The 26,489-nt window shown below is 41.0% G+C and overlaps 1 protein-coding gene across 1 annotated transcript in view; it reads left to right on the top strand.

Annotated features, from left to right (window-relative positions):
* The window catches only part of LOC126094634 (multidrug resistance protein homolog 49-like), a 437,775-nt gene that overhangs the window by 85,490 nt on the left and 325,796 nt on the right, over positions 1–26,489 (top strand). Inside the window, exon 2 of the mRNA XM_049909121.1 lies at positions 17,560–17,662. Coding sequence (XP_049765078.1) covers positions 17,589–17,662 — 74 coding nt within the window. The 5' untranslated portion in view covers positions 17,560–17,588. The remainder of the gene's footprint in view (positions 1–17,559; positions 17,663–26,489) is intronic.

The following is a 26,489-nucleotide window of genomic DNA, read 5'->3' as shown; positions in this document are numbered from 1 at the left end:
CTGGGTCCCCTCGGCGGAGGGCTGTGCCTTGGTGGTCGCCTGAGATCGCTGAAGCGATTAAGGATCGCCGGCGGGCACTCCAGCGTCACAAGCGACATCCCTCCATGGACCACCTTATCGCCTTTAAACGGCTGCGTGCGCGGGCCCGCCTCCTTATCCGCCAAGGCAAGAAGGAGTGCTGGGAGCGGTATGTGTCCACCATTGGACTCCATGTCACTCCATCGCAGGTCTGGGCCAAGATTCGACGGGTCTTCGGCTATCGGACCCCTGCCAGCGTCCCTGCGCTCTCACTGAATGGAGCAGTTTGTACTGACTCCGACGTCATTGCAAACCGCTTAGCAGAGCATTTTGCTATGAGTTCCGCTTCTGCGAATTACCCCCAGGCCTTCCGCTCCATTAAAGAGCGGATGGAACGTCGGAGCCTTTCTTTTCGCACCAACGCTTCTGAACCCTACAACGCTCCATTCAGTGAGTGGGAATTTCAGAGTGCCCTTGCCGCTTGCCCTGATACCGCTCCCGGGCCAGATCGCATCCACTGTCAGATGCTGAAACACCTTTCAGTGGACTGCAAGCGACGCCTCCTCGACCTTTACAACCGTCTCTGGGTCGAGGGTGAGTTTCCATCGCAATGGCGGGAAAGTATTGTCATCCCCATTTTGAAACCTGGAAAGAACCCTCTGGAGGTGGACAGCTACCGCCCCATTAGCCTCACCAACGTTCTTTGTAAGCTTCTCGAACAGATGGTGAGCCGGCGCTTAAATTGGGTACTGGAGTCTCGGGGCCTTCTGGCTCCGTCTCAGGGTGGGTTCCGGAAAGGCCGCTCCGCCGCCGACAATCTGGTGAGCCTGGAGTCGGCCATCCGTACTGCCTTTGCCCGCCGTCAGCACCTGGTCGCTGTCTTTTTCGACATGCGGAAGGCGTACGATACGACATGGCGTCATCACATCCTTTCTACGCTTCATGGATAGGGTCTTCGGGGCCCTCTGCCGATCTTTATCCGCAATTTCCTGTCGTATCGTACCTTCCGCGTGCAAGTCGCAGCCTCCTATAGTTCCACCCACGTCCAGGAGAACGGTGTGCCACAGGGTTCTGTTTTAAGTGTCTGTCTGTTTTTAATAGCCATTAACGGGCTCGCTGCGGCCGTGGGAAATTCTGTCTCTGCTTCCCTGTATGCTGACGACTTCTGCCTTTATTACAGCTCTACTGGCATTGCAGCTGTTGAACGTCAGCTACAGGGCGCTATCCGTACGGCGCAGTCTTGGGCTGTAGCGCATGGGTTTCAGTTTTCGGCAGCCAAGACCCGCGTTATGCATTTCTGCCGGCGCCGAACAGTCCATCCTGAGCCGCGGCTTTATCTTGGCGACGAACTCCTTGCTGTGGTGGAAACCCACAGGTTTTTGGGGGTGGTTTTCGATGCCCGGTTGACTTGGCTGCCTCATATCCGGCGGCTTAAACAGACGTGTTGGCGGCATCTCAACGCTGTGAGATGCTTGAGCCACACCCGCTGGGGCGCCGACCGCTCTACTCTGTTGCGGCTCTACCAGGCGTTAATCCAGTCCCGTCTGGATTATGGGAGCCTGGCTTATGGCTCAGCATCCCCATCTGCGTTACGGGTGCTGGACCCAATTCTCCACAGCGGGATACGCCTTGCCACTGGTGCTTTCCGCACCAGCCCTGTGGACAGTGTGCTAGTGGAGGCAGGTGTACCCCCACTGCGGTTCCGGCGCCAACGTTTGCTGGCCGCTTATGCTGCCCATGTTCTAAGCTTGCCCGGGCATCCAAATTATCGTGTCCTGTTCCCGCAGTCAGTCGTCCATCTGCCAGACCGTCGGCCCCGGTCGGGTTGTCCGATCGCCGTACGCGTCAAGGAGCTTCTCTGTGGGCTTGGGTTTTTCCCTGTTCCACCTCCTTTCCGGGCGCCTCTGCGTACACCCCCGTGGTGTGTTCCTCGCCCTTGCCTTCGGCTCGACTTGGCACAGGGCTCGAAGGACTCGGTCCCTCCAGAGGCCTTCCGCCGCCGCTTTTATTCCATCCTGGCCACGTATCAGGGCTCTGGAATTGTTTACACCGACGGTTCGATGGTTGCTGGTCGTGTCGGGTATGCGCTAACTCTAGGGGACCATTCCGAACAACGGTCCTTGGCGGCTGGCTGCAGCGTTTACACTGCTGAGCTAGTCGCCATCTTTAGAGCCCTAGAGTATATCCGCTCCTGCTCAGGTGAGTCCTTCGTTATCTGTAGCGATTCCCTGAGCGGTTTACGAGCTCTCGACCAGTGTTTTCCTCGTTCTCGTCTGGTGATGGCTATCCATGAGTCCCTGCATACTCTTGCGCGTTGCGGCCGCTCTGTGGTCTTTGTGTGGACCCCCGGTCATGTCGGTATCCCGGGCAATGAACATGTTGACCGCCTGGCGAAAGAGGCCACGAATAAACCATCTCTGGATGTTGGCCTCCCAGAGGCTGATTTGCGGGCAGTCCTCCGCCGAAAAGTTTTTGCGCTTTGGGACGCTGAATGGCGCGATCGGATTACACCCAATAAACTCCGTGCCATTAAGGAGACGACGACTGTGTGGCGGTCCTCCATGCGAGCCAACCGAAGGGACTCAGTCGTCCTTTGTCGGCTCCGCATTGGCCACTCCCGGCTAACACACAGTTATTTACTGCGCCAGGAGGACCCTCCTGTATGTCGCTGCGGGGCGGCTTTGACGGTGGCCCACATTCTGTTGGCCTGCCCCCTTTTAGCTGTGGTCAGGCAGACATTTGCGCTGCCTGATACGCTCCCTGCCGTTTTATCCGATGACCCTGTTATGGCTGCCTTAGTCTTACGTTTTATTCGGGCAGGGAGTTTTTATTCTTTCCTCTGAGTGTTTCTGTTTTATTTTATTTTTTGTTTTGATTCTGGCCTTTGGCCTATGATTTTACACTGATCTTTTAATGTGTTTCTAAGTGGTTGGCTTTTCCTTTTTTATTTCTATGGTCGGCCGACCACTGTCACACTCTGTGTGGTTTTAGTTCGTTTTGTCTTGTCCTTGTCTCCGTTTCTTTTGTTCTGTATCGTCTGTGTCTATTCTGTTCCTCGTTTTTATTCTCTGTGGATGTTCTTTGTCTTTGGAAAAAGGGACCGATGACCGTAGCAGTCTGGTCCCTTTCATCCCACAAACCAACCAACCAATGATCAGCGCTGTTATGATTACCAGCGAAATCCATAGATTCAGGATACCAGAGTGGAAATAAACGACTAACAGGAATAGCAGGTAAGAAAGATTACGTTTTTTAATCTTCTCGGTGTTTCCAAGAAAATGAATTTTTTATAAAAAACATTTGCCAGATCGCTTCACACTAAGGGCCAGTTGTACAGTCCCTGGTTACCAGCCGCTTAGGTTCTGTTCTCAGAATAGCGCGGAAAGTGTGTTGCACGAACACGTAATTACGCTTAGCCGGAGAATAAACGCGGGACAACTAAACTGGTGATTCTGGCAGGTTTAGTGAAGTTAGCCGGAGAATAAGTTTTGAAAGTGGCAGGAATGGTTACAGAATTACTGATGACAAGATTGTTTGTTAGAAGGAAGAATGAAAAGGGGACACAAATCATATGGACGAATATGACGATTCCAAATTTATATAAAAATTTCGTACTACTACTATTCGATCTCATGCTTTAGAAACTGGAGCGTCCGAATTAAATGTGAAACTATTTCCTAACAAAACTCTTTGCTTGTAGTAGGCCTAATCGACATTTGATATTGGTACTTAGTGAATTACATTCTGTCACGTTATTCATGTAAGTGAGATAGATAAAAATGACCATCTGTGCCAAAACAGTCTCGCTTATTTGTCGTCTGCTGCAATTGCTGCAATATTAGAAACGCCTATTTCGTTTTAGCTAGCAGACAGTGACAAAATGACGTAATCAAGTGGAGAAACCACACCAGTCTTGTATACTATTCTTATTAACAGCTTTTTCAGTATTAGATAACGATATTTAGAATTTTCATGAAGCCAAACGTTTGATGAGATAATAGATTCTTTTGCAGAGAGGAAAGCACGCCGTGTAAAACTGTACCAAGATTACAGAGGACAAAATGCTGGGACCTAAGGATTGATGTAATTTGTCTGTCTTGCTTGTCTGTTGTTTTTACTGATTTCAGGTTTCCTATATTTAATTTTATGTCATACAAAAGAGAAATTAGTAACTAATAGGCAATAAAGAGTTCAAATTTTTTGAAGAGTTCTGATTCTGCTGGTTACAAATTATCCCATTCAGTATTAATTGTGAGGTTTTTTTTTTTTTTTTTTTTTTTTTAAAAAAAGGGGTAGGAGGTCATATCACCGACTGCGAACAGGAGAGACACCACAGGGCATTTTCATTTCTACTGAACTTCTCGGTTTGATGGGTTCCATTACAAAATATGTGTGTTTCATTTCCACAGAGCCAAGTGCAGTGACATGCGGTAGAAAAAGTCTTGTGAACTGGCGTGGCACTACACTTTGCCATACTTTAAGACCAAATAACGTGTCTTACATTTCTTCGAACATATGTGTTTTATATATCAGACTTTTCAGAAAGATGTGCGATACAAAATGAACGTATTTTTGAAAAATCGATTTTTTAAAGGGGGGGTGGGCACCACTATCAAGATATTGCCCCGGTTGGGAAATATCGTAGATCTGTGGCTGATGGGGGGCCATCAATAGTGTTCGCTGAGCTTACATACGCGAGGTTTCAAACGTGTGTTCATGGGCTAATGTCAGGAGGTAAATGACTGCCGTATGGTGGCGCAGTGTAAGACATTCGAGACCTATCCCGTTAAAAGGACCGGGAGAGCATAGGTCTCATTCGTTACGTCGAAGCTGTGGGTAATGAACCAGAGGTTCTAGACTTCATCTCGAGTGTCGTTTTTTGTTTCGTTATGTGTTTATCTCGGTGTGGGATAGAAAGAAATTGGTTTTGGCCTCGCCCTTGTACACCGTCGGATCAAAAGTACCTGGACATTTGTCTGTGGACTGTGATATGGCGTGTGTCCCCCTTCGCGTCTCTGACGGCTTGAACTCTATTGGGGACACCTCAATGAGGTGTCTCAGTGTCTGTCGAGAAATGGCAGAGTCGAAACCAGAGAAAGTAGTGATGTTCGACACCGATAACCTGGTAAGATACGCCATCCTTTCCACTTGAACAAATTATTTTTTCAGGTTATAATTTACACCTAAAATTCGCACTAAACATATTTCCCCTTGTGGTTTCCTACAGAACTGCTTTTCCAGTCCACAGATTACCAACTATATTCCGATTGTAATATTTTTACTCTCAGAATGCCACAAAGTCACTCTTTCTTGGATCAGTGAAAGTCTTTTTGTTGTGTCTATCTGCGACTCAGCATCTCCGCTATATGGTGAATAGCAACTTCCTTCTCATAATATTGTTACAATCCATCCTGGATTTTCCATTGTTTGATCTTTCTTGCGTTAAATTTATTAGTTTCACGCAGCCCACATTCGTGTGTGAAGACATCGGTCAGTCTGAGCGAAGGAAAAGAGTGGTTATAATTCACCTATAGTCGTCCGAAGTCTGTACCTTCGGGCGATGAAATCGGCTATAGTGTGATCTCGCTCATATTGGCATAGTTGTTGTGGTCTTCAGTCCTGAGACTGGTTTGATGCAGCTCTCCCTGCTACTCTATCCTGTGCAAGCTTCATCTCCCAGTACCTACTGCAACCTACATCCTTCTGAATCTACTTAGTGTATTCATCTCTTGGTCTCCCTCTACGATTTTTACCCTCCACGCTGCCCTCCAATACTAAATTGGTGATCCCTTGATGCCTCAGAACATGTCCTACCAACCGATCCCTTCTTCTGATCAAGTTGTGCCACAAACTTCTCTTCTCCCCAATCCTATTCAATACTTCCTCATTAGTTATGTGATCTACCCATCTAATCTTCAGCATTCTTCTGTAGCACCACATTTCGAAAGCTTCTATTCTCTTCTTGTCCAAACTATTTATCGTCCATGTTTCGCTTCCATACATGGCTACACTCCATACAAATACTTTCAGAAATGACTTCCTGACACTTAAATCTATACTCGATGTTAACAAATTTCTCGTCTTCAGAAACGCTTTCCTTGCCATTGCCAGTCTACATTTTATATTCTCTCTACTTCGACCATCATCAGTTATTTTGCTCCCCAAATAGCAAAACTCCTTTACTACTTTAAGTGTCTCATTTCCTAATCTAATTCCCTCAGCATCACCCGACTTAATCCGACTACATTCCATTATCCTCGTTTTGCTTTTGTTGATGTTCATCTTATATCCTCCTTTCAAGACACTGTCCATTCCGTTCAACTGCTCTTCCAAGACCTTTGTTGTCTCTGACAGAATTAGAATGTCATCGACGAACCTCAAAGTTTTTTTTTCTTCTCCATGGATTTTAATACCTACTCCGAATTTTTCTTTTGTTTCCTTTACTGCTTGCTCAATATACAGATTGAATAACATCGGGGAGAGGCTACAACCCTGTCTTACTCCCTTCCCAACCAATGCTTCCCTTTCATGTCCCTCGACTCTTATAACTGCCATCTGGTTTCTGTACAAATTGTAAATAGCCTTTCGCTTCCTGTATTTTACCCCTGCCACCTCCAGAATTTGAAAGAGAGTATTCCAGTCAACATTGTCAAAAGCTTTCTCTAAGTCTACAAATGCGAGAAACGTAGGTTTGCCTTTCCTCATTCTTTCTTCTAAGATAAGTCGTAAGATCAGTATTGCCTCACGCGTTCCAGTATTTCTACGGAATCCAAACTGATCTTCCCCGAGGTCGGCTTCTACTAGTTTTTCCATTCGTCTGTAAAGAATTCGTGTTAGTAATTTGCAGCTGTGGCTTATTAAACTGATTGTTCGGTAATTTTCACATCTGTCAACACCTGCTTTCTTTGGGATTTGAATTATTATATTCTTCTTGAAGTCTGAGGGTATTTCGCCTGTTTCATACTCTTGCTAACCAGATGGTAGAGTTTTGTCAGGACTGGCTCTTCCAAGGCTGTCAGTAGTTCCAATGGAATGTTGTCTACTCCGGGGGCCTTGTTTCGACTCAGGTCTTTCAGTGACCTGTCAAACTCTTCACGCAGTATCGTATCTCCCATTTCATCTTCATCTACATCGCCTTCCATTTCCATAATATTGTCCTCAAGTACATCGCCCTTGTATAGACCCTCTATATACTCCTTCCACCTTTCTGCTTTCCCTTCTTTGCTTAGAACTGGGTTTCCATCTGAGCTCTTGATGTTCATACAAGTGGTTCTCTTATCTCCAAAGGTCTCTTTAATTTTACTGTAGGCAGTATCTATCTTACCCCTCGTGAAATAAGCCTCTACATCCTTACATTTGTCCTCTAGCCATCCCTGCTTAGCCATTTTGCACTTCCTGTCGATCTCATTTTTGAGACGTTTGTATTCCTTTTTGCCTGCTTCATTTGCTACATTTTTATATTTTCTCCTTTCATCAATTAAATTCAATATTTCTTCTGTTACCCAAGGATTTCTACTAGCCCTCGTCTTTTTACCTACTTGATCCTCTGCTGCCTTCACTACTTCATCCCTCAAAGCTACCCATTCTTCTTCTGCTGTATATCTTTCCCCAATTCCTGTCAATTGTTCCCTTATGCTCTCCCTGAAACTCTGTACAACCTCTTGTTCTTTCAGTTTATCCAGGTCCCATCTCTTTAAATTCCCATCTTTTTGCAGTTTCTTCAGTTTTAATCTACAGTTCATAACCAATAGATTGTGGTCAGAGTCGACATCTGCACATGGAAATGTCTTACAATTTAAAACCTGGTTCCTAAATCTCTGTCTTACCATTATATAATCTATCTGATACCTTTTAGTATCTCCAGGGTTCTTCCATGTATACAACCTTCTTTCATGATTCTTAAACCAAGTGTTAGCTATGATTAAGTTGTGCTCTGTGCAAAATTCTACCAGGCGGCTTCCTCTCTCATTTCTTAGCCCCAATCCATATTCACCTACTACGTTTCCTTCTCTCCCTTTTCCTACTACTGAATTCCAGTCACCCATGACTATTAAATTTTCATCACCCTTCACTATCTGAATAATTTCTTTTATTTCATCATACATTTCTTCAATTTCTTCGTCATCTGCAGAGCTAGTTGGCATATAAACTTGTACTACTGTAGTAGGTGTGGGCTTCGTATCTATCTTGGCCACAATAATGCGTTCACTATGCTGTTTGTAGTAGCTTACCCGCATTCCTATTTTCCTATTCATTATTAAACCTACTCCTGCATTACCCCTATTTGATTTTGTGTTTATAACCCTGTAGTCACCTGACCAGAAGTCTAGTTCCTCCTGCCAACGAACTTTACTAATTCCCACTATATATAACTTTAACCTATCCATTTCCCTTTTTAAATTTTCTAACCTACCTGCCCGATTAACTGATCTGACATTCCACACTCCGATCCGTAGAACGCCAGTTTTCTTTCTCCTGATAACGACATCCTCCTGAGTAGTCCCCGCCCGGAGATCCGAATGGGGGACTATTTTACCTCCGGAATATTTTACCCAAGACAACGCCATCATCATTTAATCATACAGTAAAGCCGCATGCCCTCGGGAAAAATTACGGCCGTAGTTTCCCCTTGCTTTCAGCCGTTCGCAGTACCATCACAGCAAGGCCGTTTTGGTTAGTGTTACAAGGCCAGATCAGTCAATCATCCAGACTGTTGCCCTTGCAACTACTGAAAAGGCTGCTGCCCCTCTTCAGGAACCACACGTTTGTCTGGCCTCTCAAGAGATACCCCTCCGTTGTGGTTGTACCTACGGTACGGCTATCTGTATCGCTGAGGCACGCAAGCCTCCCCACCAACGGCAAGGTCCACGGTTCATGGGGTGAGGCATATTGGCATATTGATTTGAAAAGTCCAGTCGTCTTCGGCCGATGTCGGTCGTCAGCGGAATCCACCGATATCTGTCCCACTGTGACCGCTGGTTGTATAGGGCCGGTGTTGACCCGACCTATGCCGATTCGGTAATAGGGAGCACTGCTTCATGACGCTATGAACAAATAGTACACACGCCTATGCAAGTGAACTTTTACAGAGGGCAGACAACTTGCACCATCAAATTGTCGGAGTCATCACTACATAACGGAATGTATTTCACTTCGCCCGATAGCAGACCATATTCTTATAATCCGACCAGGGTCGTTGCTAGGCGTTTTGCCGCCCTGGGCAAGAACTTAAAAATGACGCCCCCTCCTTTTTACTGCCATCGATCTCCCAGATACCGCCTACCCCGCCCCTGCATCCACCGCCCACAACAAAGAACAGCACAACAATGCAAACTCCTACTCTACTTTTAATCAATTAACTAAGATGGCCAGACATTCTCATGTTCTGGGGCAGTTCTCAGTTTTCATGCTTTGCCCTCAGAGCCTTTGAAACTAGAACACATACGCCCTCAGTTTCTGATTTCTTGTCCTCAGTTTTTGAAAATCAGAAAAATGGTGGAAACGGGAAGAATGTACTGAATATCTTAGACTAGAACTCAACTGAACATATCAGTGAAATCAAATTTGGCATCATTTTCTTATTTTACTTAATTGGAAAAAATGGACAAATAAAGAAGTGTAACTATGTTCTAGCGCGAATAATTTTTTTCTTGACCTTAGAAATTATGCTCTACTGTTAGCAGACATGGCGAAGCATCGAAATGCCTCGCTCCAGCCCTCGACAGAAGTGAAATGAAGGTCATGATTGTTTCTGTTTCGTACTCAGTAGCGGTTGCTTTGCTGTTGAGAGGTAGGTAGGGGCGACGTGTTTACTTTCGTCAAAGTAAGTAAAGACTTACTAGGTAACATCGGCATGCTTCTGAAAGCAATTCGGTGTTTTAATTTTTCCTCGTTTTCTTCTAAGTTGCACAATTCTTTGCAGTTTAATTTGAAATTAATTTCTTCCGTCGGAGGTTCGAGTCCTCCCTCGGGCATGGGTGTGTGTATTCTCTTACCACAAATTTAAAATTTTTTAAAATTTCTTCTGCCCTCCCCAAAAATTTTGCCACCCTGGGCTGCCGCCTAGTCTTGCTAATGCCCTGGGTCCGTCAGCAGAGCGGAAAGTGTTAAATGGGAGCACCAAAACCGCGTTGAAAATGCCCGCTGGAGCCGAGCTGGCGGCAAGATAAGCTCCCGCCAAGGGCACAGAGGGGCGTAAAAAAAAACAAAAAAAAAACGCTGGAACAAAAACTATTTAAGAATGATCCGGGAAAGGTGCGCGAATTCTCCTACTTCTCGTGTCCCTATCTCCTGCCTACGAGAAGAAGCCTTACTACCGGTCCGCCGCTGTGAACGCATGCTGTTATCACAATCTCATTTCTACAGCCATTTCGTACCAGTAGTATCGTTAAAAAGTACCCCTGCCGAACAGACTTCTACTGTTAACATGCTTTATGCGACAATATTGCACTTAGTTCACACAGCTACCACCTATTCCCTCATATTCAACAATGGAGTTCATGTCGCTACTTTGTTACGGTATTGGGACTACCCCGAAGGTCGGCGAGCGGGTGCTGAAGCAAAACAATGTTCGACCGAAGGCTTTTGATTTCTGCAGACTGAGGACGAGCGAGACGTGATGGTAAGACAAAAGAAGGTGAAGGGGATTTGCTTGCCCCTCCACCCAGTACCTTTAATGGAAGCAAGAAAAGAAGAGATTTACTATCCTTTCCACACAGTACTTTTGATGTTCCAAATTTTAGTTTTACGGTCGTCTGTGTAATTAAGAAAGAATTCGAGTATAAGCCATCTATGGCTCATTAATAATATTATTGTAGCAGATTTAACTGGACAGTCGGTTTCGCAGTCGTGGCCATATGGACGTGCCGTTCCTGTGCTATATTTCCCTATGTGTATATTTGAACGAACCGCACTAGTTGAGCAGCGCTGTTGCAGATTAAAGGCGCCAGTAATTTGTGGGGTTTGTCCATCATCACCGTACCGTAAACAGTAATGTATAGATTTTGGCTTAGTTTCAAGTTTTGTAGGAATTTTGTATAAACCGTAATTTATTTTCAGCAATTATATGCTTAGCTTGTTATGTGAAAAAATTTTCGTGAATGTAGTTCATTTAAATAGTATTTTTCGTTAATGCTCCATTGTTATTATCCGTTCTTATCGCTTGAAGTGCTGGGCCATTGCCTAGTTCGGTGCCCATCAATTCCACTCCTGGACTTCCTCAGCCTGCGGTATTATAATAAATTATTTCTAACTTTTAAAGTTGTCTGCCATTGTTCATTCTGCCGAGATGTTCCCTCCATATTCTGCTGTTGTCGTTAATTCTGTTTCAAATGATAAATTTGTTTATTTCCATGACTTTTTTTTATCATCTTCTCTGGCAAAATCTTTTACAGCTCTAATAGCTCTTATTTGAGCTTTATAGGTCTTACTTTGTTGTCCTTTTTATATTTTTATGTGATGCACAGATAACTAAAATGATGGATCTGTTCTGCTGTTGTAGTGTTCATTACTATTTTTGTTTTTATGGGGTTTCACACAATATTTTGCTTAGAAGGTAAATTCCTTTCTGCTGTTTATTCTCTTTCACTATTTAAATTGTGGCATCATTTGCATATAAAATACAATTCAGAGTAGTCTCTTTGTCTAATACTTGCATGGAGCATGGCAGTAAATATTAAAAAGTGTGGGCTGGACACTACACCCTCACCAGATAATCTGCATCCCTCCCCACTACTGTTGAAGGTACTGGCAGCTCTCCATTTCTATCTCAGGTGATTATCGTGTTTTTGCATAGGCTTCTTAAGGTGTTTATTAAATGTAGTAGGTACTGTCTTTTCTTCATTGTGCTCCACAGTTTTTCTCTCTTAACTTTCTCAGAGGCTATTTCCAGATCAAGAAGTGTCAAGTGGGCCTTTGATTAAATTCTGCATGTTTTTCAGTTATTTATGGTAATCACAAATACTGCATCTATTGATATTCCTCTATGGAACTCTCTTTCTTCTTCTCCTTCTCCTTCCATCATGTGTTAGGCATTTGTCTGTTATGTCCTCTTGTAAAGTTCCTCTGTTGGTTGTGGTTAGTTAACTTGATATCTCCACCCATTTCCTGGTCTGTCTATTGATCATTTCACTATTGGTTGATAATTCATTGCTATTTTAGGCATTCTGTTTCCATTTGTTCTTCCTACATGAGCTCTCTGATTATTTCTGTACACCTTGATCTCTCCATTTACGCTTTCAAGCACTAGCTGCACTCAATATCCCATCTATACCCACCTGATCTTCCTAAAAACCTCATTTCCACACCTCTTATTCATTGCTCATTTCCAGCTGAGATTGTCCAAGCCTTACTGCTGTAAAGCATAGATGGCATTTGTTCTTCATTTCATCATGGGCATCCACAGAAATAAGAACTACATTTGTATAGGTAGCTCAGAAGAATTATTGTCCCAGAGAAGTGATCATTATCTTCTCAGCATATGAATAAAAACTCTGTACTCCAGATTCCATTGTTAATAATCAGACTATTGCCAGCTAGCAGTAAAGTCAGTGTTAATTATTTTAAATCTTTCTTGCTGCCATTGAAATCATTGTTGGTGTTGTGGTATTCAGTCCGAAGACTGGTTTGATGCAGCTCTCCATGCTACTCTCTTGTGTGCAGGCCAGTCAATATCCGAGACTGATTGAGGTAGTGCAGTGGTTAGGATAAAACTTTACAAAGGGCCATCAGGGAAGTCTAAGATAGCAGAAGAGCTGAATTGCGAATTAAATGTTTCATATGATTTTAAAAAAAATTAAATCATGGGGCTAGGGATGTGGATTGGTGAAGATAAGCAATTGGTTTTTATTGTCGAAAGTAATAACACACTCATTCTGACCATACACTCATAGGCGTTGCCAACATCTGGACATGGGCACCCATTATAAACTTTAGCCATGTTGGTATACTGGTCTCAGCTTCCGGAGGATGATGGTTCTTTAACCTACCTTCCTAGTCACAGGGTTGGTATAGGCTTTTGTGTTCCTACATTTCTCCAGAGCCTGTTCTTCTGTAAAACAATTAGTTACTTTATTTTTCAGCTATCATGTATTAAATTGATAGTTTGTTAATATCCACACCAGGTGGTACCTTCTTCTGTGGAATTGAAGTTATTACATTCTTCTTTAAGTTTGAGGGTATTTTTCCTGTCTCATATATCTTAACATATGTGGTGGAATAATTTTGTCATGGCTGGCTCTCCCTATGGCTCTGTATTTCTGAGGGATCTTGTCAAGTCCAGGCAGCATGTTTTGGATTAGGTGTTCCAGTGCCCTTTCAAATTCTTCTTGCAATATCGTATTTACCAGCCCATCTTCACCTACTTCCTCATGTTTTTCTATAATATTACTTAAAAGTTCATTTCACTTGTATAGCCCTCCTGTATATTTCTTCCACCTCTCAGCTTTTCCTTCTTTGCTTATTACTGGCTTGGCATCTGAACTCTTGTTATCTGTACAACTGCTACTCTTTCCTCAAAGGGTCTCATTAATTCTCTTATAGACAGCATCTATTTTTCCCATAGTTAAGCACGCTTCCACAGTTTTTCAGTTGTCTTAAGCCTTCCCTGCTCTGCTATTTTGTTCAGTCAGTCATTGCCTAATGCTCCCTTTGAATCTCTCATCAACCTCTGGTTCTTTCAGTCCACTTATTTTCCTACATTTCTGCATTTTCTTTGGTTTTGAACTGCAGTGTATAACCAATAAATTGTGGTCAGAGTTCATGTCTGCCCCTGAAAAAGATTTGCTGTTTAAAATCTGGTTCAAAGGTATTTGTCTTACCATTATGTAATATATCTAAAACTGCCATGTATGCCCAGATCTCTTCCACATGTACAACCATCTTTCATGATTTTTGAACTAATTATTAGTAATGACTAAATTGTGCTCTGTGCAACATTCTACCAGGTGGCATCCAGTTCCATTCCTTTCCCACAGTTCATCATCTATTACTATTTATTTTTCTACTCTTCTTTTTCCTTTCAAACTCCAGTGCCTCCACCACTATTAAATTTTAATCTCTTTCAACTATATGAATAAGTTCTTTTATCTCATCGTCATTCTTTTAATCTCCTGTAGTGGGTTGTATGTCATATCTTGGCCATGTTATCATACAGTATGCTGTTCATAGTAGCTTACCCACATTCCTGTTTTATTATTCTCTATCATACCTACACCTGCAGTACCTTTATTTGTATTTATAACCCTGTACTTACCTGACCAGAAGTCCCGTTTTCCCTGCCACTTCACTTCACTAATTCCTGTTACATCTAACTGAAACCTATCGGTTACCCTTTTAAAGTATCTACTCTGTATACTTGATTAAGGGATCTATCATTCCATGATTTGATCCACAAACTACAGGGTTATTACAAATGACTGAAGCGATTTCACAGCTCTACAATAACTTTATTATTTTAGATATTTTCACAGTGCTTTGCACACACATACAAAAACTCAAAAAGTTTTTTTTAGGCATTCACAAATGTTCGATATGTGCCTCTTTAGTGATTCGGCAGACATCAAGCCGATAATCAAGTTCCTCCCACACTCGGCGCAGCATGTCGCCATCAATGAGTTCGAAAGCATCGTTGACGCGAGCTCGCAGTTCTGGCACGTTTCTTGGTAGAGGAGGTTTAAACACTGAATCTTTCACATAACCCCACAGAAAGAAATCGCATGGGGTTAAGTCGGGAGAGCGTGGAGGCCATGACATGAATTGCTGATCATGATCTCCACCACGACCGATCCATCGGTTTTCCAATCTCCTGTTTAAGAAATGCCGAACTTCATGATGGAAGTGCGGTGGAGCACCATCCTGTTGAAAGATGAAGTCGGCGCTGGCGGTCTCCAGTTGTGGCATGAGCCAATTTTCCAGCATGTCCAGATACATGTGTCCTGTAACATTTTTTTCGCAGAAGAAAAAGGGGCCGTAAACTTTAAACCGTGAGATTGCACAAAACGCGTTAACTTTTGGTGAATTGCGAATTTGCTGCACGAATGCGTGAGGATTCTCTACCGCCCAGATTCGCACATTGTGTCTGTTCACTTCACCATTAAGAAAAAATGTTGCTTCATCACTAAAAACAAGTTTCGCACTGACCGCATCCTCTTCCATGAGCTGTTGCAACTGCGCCGAAAATTCAAAGCGTTTGACTTTGTCATCAGGTGTCAGGGCTTGTAGCAATTGTAAACGGTAAGGCTTCTGCTTTAGCCTTTTCTGTAAGATTTTCCAAACCGTCGGCTGTGGTACGTTTAGCTCCCTGCTTGCTTTATTCGTCGACTTCCGCGGGCTACGCGTGAAACTTGCCCGCACGCGTTCAACCGTTTCTTCGCTCGCTGCAGGCCGACCCGTTGATTTCCCCTTACAGAGGCATCCAGAAGCTTTAAACTGCGCATACCATCGCCAAATGGAGTTAGCAGTTGGTGGATCTGTGTTGAACTTCGTCCTGAAGCGTCGTTGCACTGTTATGACTGACTGATGTGAGTGCATTTCAAGCACGACATATGCTTTCTCGGCTCCTGTCGCCATTTTGTCTCACTGCGCTCTCGAGCACTCTGGCGGCAGAAATCTGAAGTGCGGCTTCAGCCGAACAAAACTTTGAGTTTTTCCACGTGACCATATGTCAATGAATGGAGCTACAGTGAATTTATGAAATCGCTTCAATCATTTGTAACAGGCCTGTACAAGTTTTGATTTTCCTGATCATGACATCCTCGAGAGCACTTCCCTCTGCCTTTGTAATATATTACTCAAGAGGATGTCATTGCCATCAAGCCATACAATAGAGCTGCATACCCTCAGGAAAAATAATGGCCATAATTTCCCCTTATTTTCAGTTGTTCTCAGTACCACCATGGCAAGGCCTTGTTGGCAAGAGTTTCAAGCACAGATCAGTCCTCCAAACTTTAGCTTCTGCAACTCTTGAAGAGCCTGCTGCCCTTCTTGAGGAGCCATGTGTGTGTCTGAGCTCTACACAGACATCCCTCAAATATGGTTGCACCTACCATCGTACGGGGTATCAAGTGAAATTTGTGATTGGATTAAGGAATTGGTAGGGAGGTCACACCACGTTATATTGAATGGAGAGTCATCATCAGATGTAGAAATAACTTTGGGTGTGCCCCTGGGAAGTGTATTGGACCCTAGCTCTAGCTGCTCATGTTGTAAATTAATGACATTGCAGACTGTTTTAATAATAACCTCAGACTTTTTGTAGATAATACTGTTATCTGTAATGAAGTACTATCTGAGAGAAGCAGCATAAATATTCAATCAGATCATGATAAGATTGCAAAGTGGTGCAGAGATTGGCAACTTGCTCAAAATTTTCAGAAATGTAAAACTGCGCACTTCACAAAACGGAAAAACGTAGTATCCTATGACTATAATATCAGTGAGTCACTGTTGGAATAAACCAACTTATACAAATACCAGGGTGTAACACTTTGTAGGGGTATGAAATGGAATGATCACATAGGTTCAGTTGTGAGTACAGCACATGGTATACTTTGGTTTATTGGTACAATACTGAAGAAGTGCAATCAGTCCACTAAAGAGATTGCTTCCAAATCACTTGTGCGACCCATCTTGGGTATTGCTCAAGTGTGTGGGAGCCGTACTAGATAGGAATGACAGGGGATATTGAAAGTGTACAGAGAAGGGCAGCATGAACAGTCGCAGGTTTGTTTAATCCGTGGGAGTGTGTCACAAAGATACTGGAGAAACTGAACTGGCAGACTCTTGAAGATAGACATAAACTATTCCAAGAAAGTCTGTTACAAAGCTTCAAGAACTGGCTTTAAATGATTACTCTAGGAATATGCGACAGTTGCCTATGTATTGTTCACATAGAGATCCTGAGGCTAAGACTAGAATAATTACTGCACACACAGTCATTCAATCATTCTTCCTGTGCTCCATATGTGAATGGAACAGGAAGAAACCCTAATAACTGGTGCAGTGGGACATACCCTCTACCATGCAGCTCACAATAGTTTGCAGACCACAGATGTAGATGTAGATATGGCTACCTGCATCGTAGAGGTGCCCAAGTTAACTCCATTGCATCAAGGTCAGTGGTTCAAGGGGGGCATCTCCTTTATTATGGAGCTCTGTTTATTGTTCATTACAAAAGTATGTTTATGCCCACATTATTAATTTGTGATTTAACATTCTTGACTATTATTGTGATATACTGGGCTCTGTTGCTTTGAAAATTGTTGGGAATCTTTGATGTTGTCTTAGTGTAAGGCAGTAAAGAATATTATTTAAAATAGTGCTTGTAGTGCCCGTTCTTGCTCTCCTTGGCAGACATGTAGTGTACAAAGTTTCTATTAATTGCTTGGTATTTATAAAAGCATACCTTGACTCCTTTTGTTCATGTAGCCCCTATGCACTGACTCATTCAACATCCATGAATGTTCTCCTTTTTATGGACTCTATCAAACAGACAGATGAAAGGATTAATGTTAATAATTTAGTTACTAAAATGATTTTTTACAGCTCAGTAAACACCTGCTGAACAGAGAAGAATGGAGAGTGCCAAGTGTGGTTCTTCAATAAATGTTAGCACAGGTGTTAAAGATGGCAAGAATCCCACAAAACTGTGAGTACTGATTATTAATCAACTCTGGTTGTAATTAGGTGCTACAGTTATTAATTTTTGTTTGTAGATAATATCTAGTGTAGAACAAGTAAGTTTGTGATAAAAATGATATGCTGGGTATGTACGTAATGACTAAGATAATATGACAATGAATTAATTGTTTAGTTTTTTCTTTATTTTTATTTTTTAACAGTAGCAGCACCCCAAACAGAAAATTTAGTGTAGCATTTCATACATCAATAACAATAGATCAAATATATGTAACAACATCATATTCTCATTCAACAGCAGTCTGCTTTTGATGACATGTTCACATAGACTTGTCAGGAATAGCTACACAACAAAAGGTGCATAGGTCTACATAATGCTTTTGTAAAGAATTTATTAGAGAACACAGACATTAAATATGACAGACGTTTTCCATAATTTTATTCCTTCCTCTCATAAGCCACATTTAAATTTCTGTGTCAGAGTATTTCTTAGATTATACAATTTACACTGATTTGATTTATTTATTTATTTACGTGTCAAGTTCCGTAGGACCAAATTGAGGAGAAAATCTCCAAGGTCATGGAACGTGTCAGTACATGAACTTACAACATAAAAGTAATAACAGATAAAAATAAATGTTCATGAATCTGAAAGAAAATCAGTCCATAAGTTTAAGCAAACGCTATCAGCATTATAATGAGAATCAGCTTAATTTTTCAAGGAACTCCTCGACAGAGTAGAAGGAGTGACCCATGAGGAAACTCTTCAGTTTCGGTTTGAAAGCACGTGGATTACTGCTAAGATTTTTGAATTCGAGTGGCAGCTTATTGAAAATGGATGCAGCAGTATACTGCACATCTTTTTGCACAAGAGTTACGGAAGCCCGATCCAAATGGAGGTTTGATTTCTGCCGAGTATTAACCGAGTGAAAGCTGCTTATTGTTGGAAATAAACTAATACTGGTAACAAGAAACAACAACAAGGAATATACATATTGAGAGGCCAATGTCAAAATACCCAGACTTGTGAACAGAGGTCGACAAGAGGTTCGTGAACTCACACCACTTATTGCCCGAACCGCCAGTTTCTGAGCCAAAAATATCCTTCTAGAATGGGAAGAGTTACCCCAAAACATAATACCATATGACATAAGTGAATGAAAATATGCAAAGTAGACTAATTTACGTGTCGAATTATCACTCACTTTCGATACCGTTCGAATAGTGAAAATTGCAGTATTAAGTCTTTGAAAAAGATCCTGAACGTGGGCTTTCCACGACAGCTTACTATCTATCTGAACACCTAGGAATTTGAACTGTTCAGTTTCACTAATCATATACCCATTCTGTGATATTAAAACGTCAGATTTTGTTGAATTGTGTGTTAGAAACTGTAAAAACTGAGTCTTACTGTGATTTAATGTTAGTCTATTTCCTACAAGCCATGAACTGAGGTCATGTACTGCACTATTTGAAACCGAGTCAATGTTGCACACAACATCCTTTACTACCAAGCTAGTGTCATCAGCAAACAGAAATATTTTAGAGTTACCCATAATACTAGAGGGCATATCATTTATATAAATAAGGAACAGGAGCGGCCCCAACACTGATCCCTGGGGCACCCCCCACTTGACAGTACCCCACTCAGATCCCACATCACAGCTGTTATCAACATTGTGAATAATGACCTTTTGCTGCCTGTTGCTAAAGTAAGAGGTGAACCAGTTGTGAGCTACTCCCCTTATTCCGTAATGATCCAACTTCTGGAGCAATACTGTGAGAATAACACAGTCAAATGCCTTTGTTAATTCAAAAAATACACCAAGCGCTCGAAACTTTTTGTTTAGCCCATCCAGTACCTCACAGAGAAAAGAGAATATAGCATTTTCAGTTGTCAAACGACCTCTAAAGCCAAACTGTACATTTGATAGAAAATCGTGTGATATAAAATGATCAATTAACCTTATATACACAGCCTTTTCGATAACTTTTGCAAACACTGATGGCATAGAAATAGGTCTAAAATTATCTACATTATCCCTTTCTCTCTTTTTATAAAGCGGCTTTACTACTGAGTACTTTAATCGCTTAGGAAACTGACCATTCCTAAAGGAAAAATTACAAATATGGCTAAATACAGGGCTAACATGTGCAGCACAGTACTTTAATATTCTACTAGACACTCCATCATAACCATGAGAGTCCTTAGTCTTCAGTGATTTAATTATTGACTCAATCTCCCTCTTGTCTGTATCACAGAGGAGTATTTCAGACGTCAATCTCGGAAAGGCATTTGCTAAGAAATTTATATGATTTTCTGTAGAAACTAAATTTTTATTTAATTCACCAGCAATGCTCAGAAAGTGGTTGTTAAATACTGTACATATATCTGATTTATCAGTAACAGAAATATTATTACTGCGAACTGACTTTATATCATCAACCTTGTGCTGCTGACCAGACACTTCCTTCACAACTGACCATATGGCTTTAATTTTATCCTGTGAATTAGCTATTCTATTTGCATACCACATAATTTTTGCCTTGCTAATAACATTTTTAAGCACCTTACAATACTGTTTGTAATGGGCCACAGTAGCTTGATTGTGACTACTTCTAACATTTTGATATGATTCCCGCTTTGTTCTACATGATATCCTTATCCCACTCATCAGCCAACTGCGCTGTCCATTACTGCTAGTACCCTGTTTAGAATGTTCTAATGGAAAGCAACTCTCAAAGAGAATGAGAAATGTGTTATGGAAAGCATTGTATTTATCATCTATATTAGGCACTATAAACATCTTGCCACTCTTGTTCCTTGATAAGTTTTGAAAAACTCTCTATGGCTGTTGGATTAACTTTCCTAAGTAGTTTGTAATTAAATATGACGGTGGTTTGTGTACAAAAACCTTTTAATGTTAAAATTTGTGCATCATGGTCTGAAAGGCCATTGACCCTTTTACTACCAGAATGCCCATCTAGTAATGAAGAATGAATAAAAATATTGTCTATGACTGTGCTACTATTCCCCTGCACCCTAGTTGGAAAAAACACAGTTTGCATCAGATAATATGAATTTAGGAGATCTACCAACATCCTTTTCCTTGCACAATCATGTACAAAGTTAATATTGAAGTCACCACATATAAGTACTTTCTGATACTTCCTACAAAGTGAATCAAGAACCCTCTCTAGCTTAAGTAAAAATGCTCTGAAGTCGGAGTTAGGGGACCTATAAACAACAGCAATTAGAAGTTTAGTTTCACTAAATTCAACTAATGCTGCACAACTTTCAAATACCTGTTCAGTGCAGTGTCGTGATACATCTATGTACTCAAATGAAATACTGTTTTTTACGTACAGAGCCACTCCCCCACCCCGCAAGGAACTCCTTCAGAAACAGCCAGCTAATCTGTAGCCTGGTAAAGGAAGCCTCTGAATTATCAAATTATTTAAGTGGTGCTCTGATATACCAATAATTTCAGAGTTAACATCTATTAGCAGTTTACTAACTTTATCTCTAATACCTCTTATATTTTGATGAAATATGCTAATTCCTCCTCTACTTGGAAACATTACATCCTCTGGAGGTGAGCCCTTAGAGGCACTTCCTTTAAGCAGGTATACCTATCAGCTGACTTCAGTCTAAAAAAGGTGGAGCTCTAACACCAACTACTACAGGAATTTTTCCATGAGTGATACCACCACCACCACCACCACCACCAGCACCACCACCACCACCACCACCACCACCACCACCACCACCACCACCACTACCCACTACATTGTCACCTATAAGCTTAGCCAACCTCCCCTTCCCATACCTATTGAGGTGCAGGCCATGCCTAGTGAAACACCATCTACTGATAGACCCAACTGGCACCACTGAGATGTGATCCATGCCCTCCGCTATCAGTGCCCTCCCCAGCCCCACATTAACGCGCCTAACAGCCGTATTAAGGTGAGGCCGATTGTGACGCTGAAACAGTTACACGAAATGTACATTAGTGCCACCAGTTTGAGTAGCTATCTTAACCAAGTCACCAGTGACATCATATTCCCTGTCCCTATCGAGACTGTTCCCTGCTCCACCTGCTTCACTACTTGATCCTCTTTTGTAAAATTCTTACATAACTCCCCTATGCTTTCAGTCACCTGAGCCAATCCTGCACTAGGCTTCACAATGCTGGAGACCTGGTACTCACTCCCCAACACTTCCTGCAACTGCTGGCCCACACCTCTACCGTGGGAACTACCTAGCAGCAGAACCTTCTTTCTGCTAGACTTTGCAACTAACCTAGGCCTCCTAATTGCTGAGGACTGCTGCAAGTTACCTACATCTACGGCTACACGAGGCTCCTCTCCACTCAACTCTGACAGTTGGTTGTATATATTGCATGTATGCAAAGTAAAACTGTCTGAATACCTCCTCTTCCTAGCTACCTTCTTGCCAACTGCCAGTTCCCATTCCCCACCACCCTTCACCCTCCTCAACCTATCTAGTTCCTCCTTTGCGCATTGTAACTGCACCTGAAGGGCACAGATCTTGCGCTCCTGCTCCTCTATTAACTTGTTTCTACTACAGAATCTACATTCCCAAGAGAGGATCTCCCTAAAATGACCACTGGCTTCCTCACTGCATTCCCCCCCAATGAAAATACTTTGAACAAATCCCACACCGTATTCCACTACTCACAAACCTATGACAGAGCCCACACTTTTCACTCATGGTAAGAATTTTGCAGTTACTCAAAAAAACTATACGTCTATGTTACCAAAGCTAGTTACACCAGTAGAACTATTTAAGAACTAACAATAATGGTCTCGAAATTCTCTGCCTACGAAGAAAGCAGCTACTTGTATTAATACTATTACAACACAGCCGATACCAATACCAGCAAAACTTCACAAAATTATTAGCTAAAACCAAAAAATTAAAACGACCACTGTAACACTAAGCGAAGTTAAAACACTAAATGAAAATTTTACTGAAATATTTCACTAGAAAGAATAATAAACGTCATTTGAAAACTAAAGCACGAAATTTACTAATGACTTCAACACACTGAAAACTATAAAACACAGCGAGCGAACCATTACAAAAGTTTATTAAGTCGTTATTTTGCCACAAACGGCACGCAACACCACTGAAATCTATTAAATTTAATAACTGTATTACAGAGCACAAATAAGTTTGTCAGTACTTAGCTTATATCCGCTACAGCTGCAGTCTTTAATGTAACATTACAACATGGATTGATATAATAAAATGGTAAATTTCGTGTTAGTAATCAAAATTTCTAGATTACAATAGTTAATACCACGTTTCATCTTTGGCAAACCATTTAAATATGTGGGAAAATAGGATGCTGTGTATTCAGTGCTATGAAATTAAATATTAGGAACACTGCCAGACAAATTCATATATATTACAACAGTTTAAGGCAAAAATCGACAGTTTGTTAGCAATTGTTGAAGCAGGAATTTTGTGGAACAGGATTTGCAAATGAAGAAACAGGCATCGTATCTCCAGATTTTGGAATCTTTAAGAAGCTCTCCTTTTATGGTGTGTGTGTGTGTGTGTGTGTGTGTGTGTGTGTGTGTGAGAGAGAGAGAGAGAGAGAGAGAGAGAGAGAGAGAGAGAGAGAGAGAGGGAGAGGGGGGGGGGATTAATTAATTGATGAATTAAATATGTACGTCTGTTATGCTCCACAGCATGCCTAACAGCTTGGATCATTGCAACAAAACAACAGCAAGTGTTCTCCTTATTGCACAGAACCACTCTTTATCAGTCTGTTAAAGAGCTATGACACTATGGATTGTCCTCCTTGAGCTGTATCCAGAAATGAAATAAATACCACCAAGAAGTTTTACCATCACTTCTAGAACAGTATTTGCTGTGCACTCAACTTTTTAACACAAATGCATTTTTATTTATTTATTTTTAGTGCCCTTGTCATAGTACAAACGATATTGGACTTGTCATACATAGAAATGAAAAATATGGAATGTATAAAATGAAATTGCATACAACTTGTACTAGTAATTTACAATTTCTTTGTGTATGAGTGGTGTTTAATAATTTGCTTTCCAGTAATAACTACAGTAGAATAAATAGCAACAAAAATAGTGAAGTAGTATAGTATAAATTGAAACATACAATGATAGAAACTTCTTACAGGATTTGTCATGCAACTGTATTTCATATATTGGAGATTAGTTTACAAAATAATTTCCTTGATCTTCAATATATTCATTTACTGACTAGAAAAATCTTCAAGGTATTCATTTACTGAGAAGCAACATTTATCAATTAAAAATTTTCTAAGTTCTCATTTAAAATTTATATTGTCCTTTAAGTCTTTAATGTATTGATGCACTGTATTGTAGAGCTTTAATACCCTCATAGCTTACATGCTTCTGAGTTCGTGCTCTTTTTATTTGTTCTATGTGGAGATCTTTCCTGTTCCTTGTGCTATAGTTGTGACAGTAAGCATTTTTGTCGAGACTGTTGAGATTTGCTTTGGTAAAGAATACACTTTTAAATATATAGTGTAATGGCAGAGTAAGTATTCCTAATTTCCTGAAAAGAGGTCCCTACTGAGCTTGTGTAGGACTGTGGGTAATTAATCGGACAGCCCATTCTTGTAAGATAAAAATTTCTGTTAAATTAAGTTTTGAGGTGGCGCAGAATGCTATTCCATATGAGGCAATGAAATGAAAATACCTAAAGTATGCCATTCTGATGCCTTCTAAAGCACAAACATTTGTGATAACTCTTGAGTGCAAAACAGGCTGAGATAAGTCTGTGTGTAAGGAATCTTAAATGGTGTTTCCAATTCATAGCTTCACCTATACACATTCCTAATAGTTTTGTAAACTGCACTTTCTGTCGTAGTCTATCATACAATTCTAGATTAATGTCTTCATCCTGAATAATTTTACCAGACTGTAAGTAATTTGTTTTCTTTGTATTTAGTGTTTATTTCTTGCATATAGTCTATGGCTGCAGTTTGTGTGCTGAATTTTGCATGAAAACTGTGTTGGTTACAGTTACAAAGTTCATTCATCAGTTTCTCTGATATTTTGGAGAAAGCAGAAAGAAGTGAGATGAGACAGCAGTTTTCTGTTTTACATCTGTCTCCAATTTTAAATTCGTTATTCTTGTGACTGCTTGGGTTAATGGAGTGTTTCCTTCAATTATTGTTCTTGCCTTCAGACTTATGAGTACTTGTCCCAGCAGACATGGGCTGTACTGCATTTGTTATTCCATTGGTTCTTCAAGCTGTTGGAGTACACAATTTGTCTTGGACCTGTCCTGTAGGCACAACTTGCAAAGCTGGGCTATGTGCCAGGGATGTTGCCTTCATTTCTGTACACATATTAAGAGTGATTTGTTGGGCCTTCTGCTTCCATTCTTAATGTAAAAGGATCATTGTCTTTCTTCTCACTAAAATATTTGGGATGGCTTTGATAAATTTTTCGGTTTTCTGTTTGTGACACACACACAAACTTAGAGCTAGATCTTTTCAGAATGGTATACATGATAATGCACCATTTACATTTTTAAAATAATTTAGGGCCTGTTCAGCAGATCTGATACATCTGTGGCATTGGTTTTGTTGGTAATATGTGTGTGTCATTGTTGTACAGCTTATGCACTCTATCAGTATCACATAAAACAGACCATCATCTGGACAAATGTGAACATTTGGTGAATGTATCTTCAGATAATGTACATGGACATGCATCTAGTGGCTTGCAAAGTTTGTCTAGCATTTTGTGTGTAGTATATCAGATTTTTGGCCCTTAATTCATCATATCCCCAATCTTCTGTCATCATCATTTTCTGTCTCTGTCTTCTATTTCCATTTACACCATGTAGTTTATTTCTGGATATTGTGCCATCTCTGACATGTTGGAAGTGGGAAGTTCAATATATTTACTCAGAATTTGAATCTCAGAAGGTAATGATTTATCAGATGTTGCTGTTCCCTACATGTATTATTCTCCTGAAGCAAGCATAGACCTGAGTTTTCCTACCCACCAGCGACACAACTTTCCATTTCTGTTGATGAAAGTAACAATAAATAATCTGAAAGTTGGAGATTTAATGTTAGATTTTTAATTTTTATGGTCATACAGCCTTACTGCAGGTGCTCCTGTTTCAGCAATTAGTAAATACGTGCTTTTCTTCTGTGTCAATTTGTAGAAGGATTCATTTACTCAATACACCTCACAGCTGGAACTCTGGGCGTTAACAAGGCATTCTAACTTATTTATGTATTTATTTTAAAAAAAAAGAGAAAAGTAAAAGTAACAAATGACTTTCTAACATTATGGAAGTGAGAAGTTCCCGTAGTTTATTTTTATGACTTCTGTTTAAGTCAAAGATTAACTTGTGGTTTTAAATTTAGTATGACTGCATTATGAACATTGTTTTGAAAATTGGATTCAAAACACTTTGTTTCTTTCAGAAACTGATCATACTTTACTCATTTGATTATGAGTATATTTTATATTGTTGGCTGCATTTTGAAGCTAATTATATAATGTTTTAGGTCTCAATTTGAAATAGGTGTTCTTATTACTTTTACAGAAGAAATCAGGTATAATATTTATTTAGACAGGAGAAGGATAAATTTACAGCAAAATCTGTTACCATCATTCTTTATATAAGCATGCTATAACATATCAGTTATTAGATTTTGATACAGACAGAAACTGTGTTTTGATTTATTTCTAAACAGCATTAGGTTATTGCCTAATGGCAGTTTTAAGTACCAGTAATGACAAAGAATGGTGTATTTCATGAAAGATCAGTATTTATC

The sequence above is a fragment of the Schistocerca cancellata genome, chromosome 8, assembly GCF_023864275.1.
Source record: "Schistocerca cancellata isolate TAMUIC-IGC-003103 chromosome 8, iqSchCanc2.1, whole genome shotgun sequence".
NCBI lineage: Eukaryota > Metazoa > Arthropoda > Insecta > Orthoptera > Acrididae > Schistocerca > Schistocerca cancellata.
The sequence above is the reverse complement of the archived record's forward strand: the minus strand, read 5'-3'. Positions and strand labels throughout refer to the sequence as shown.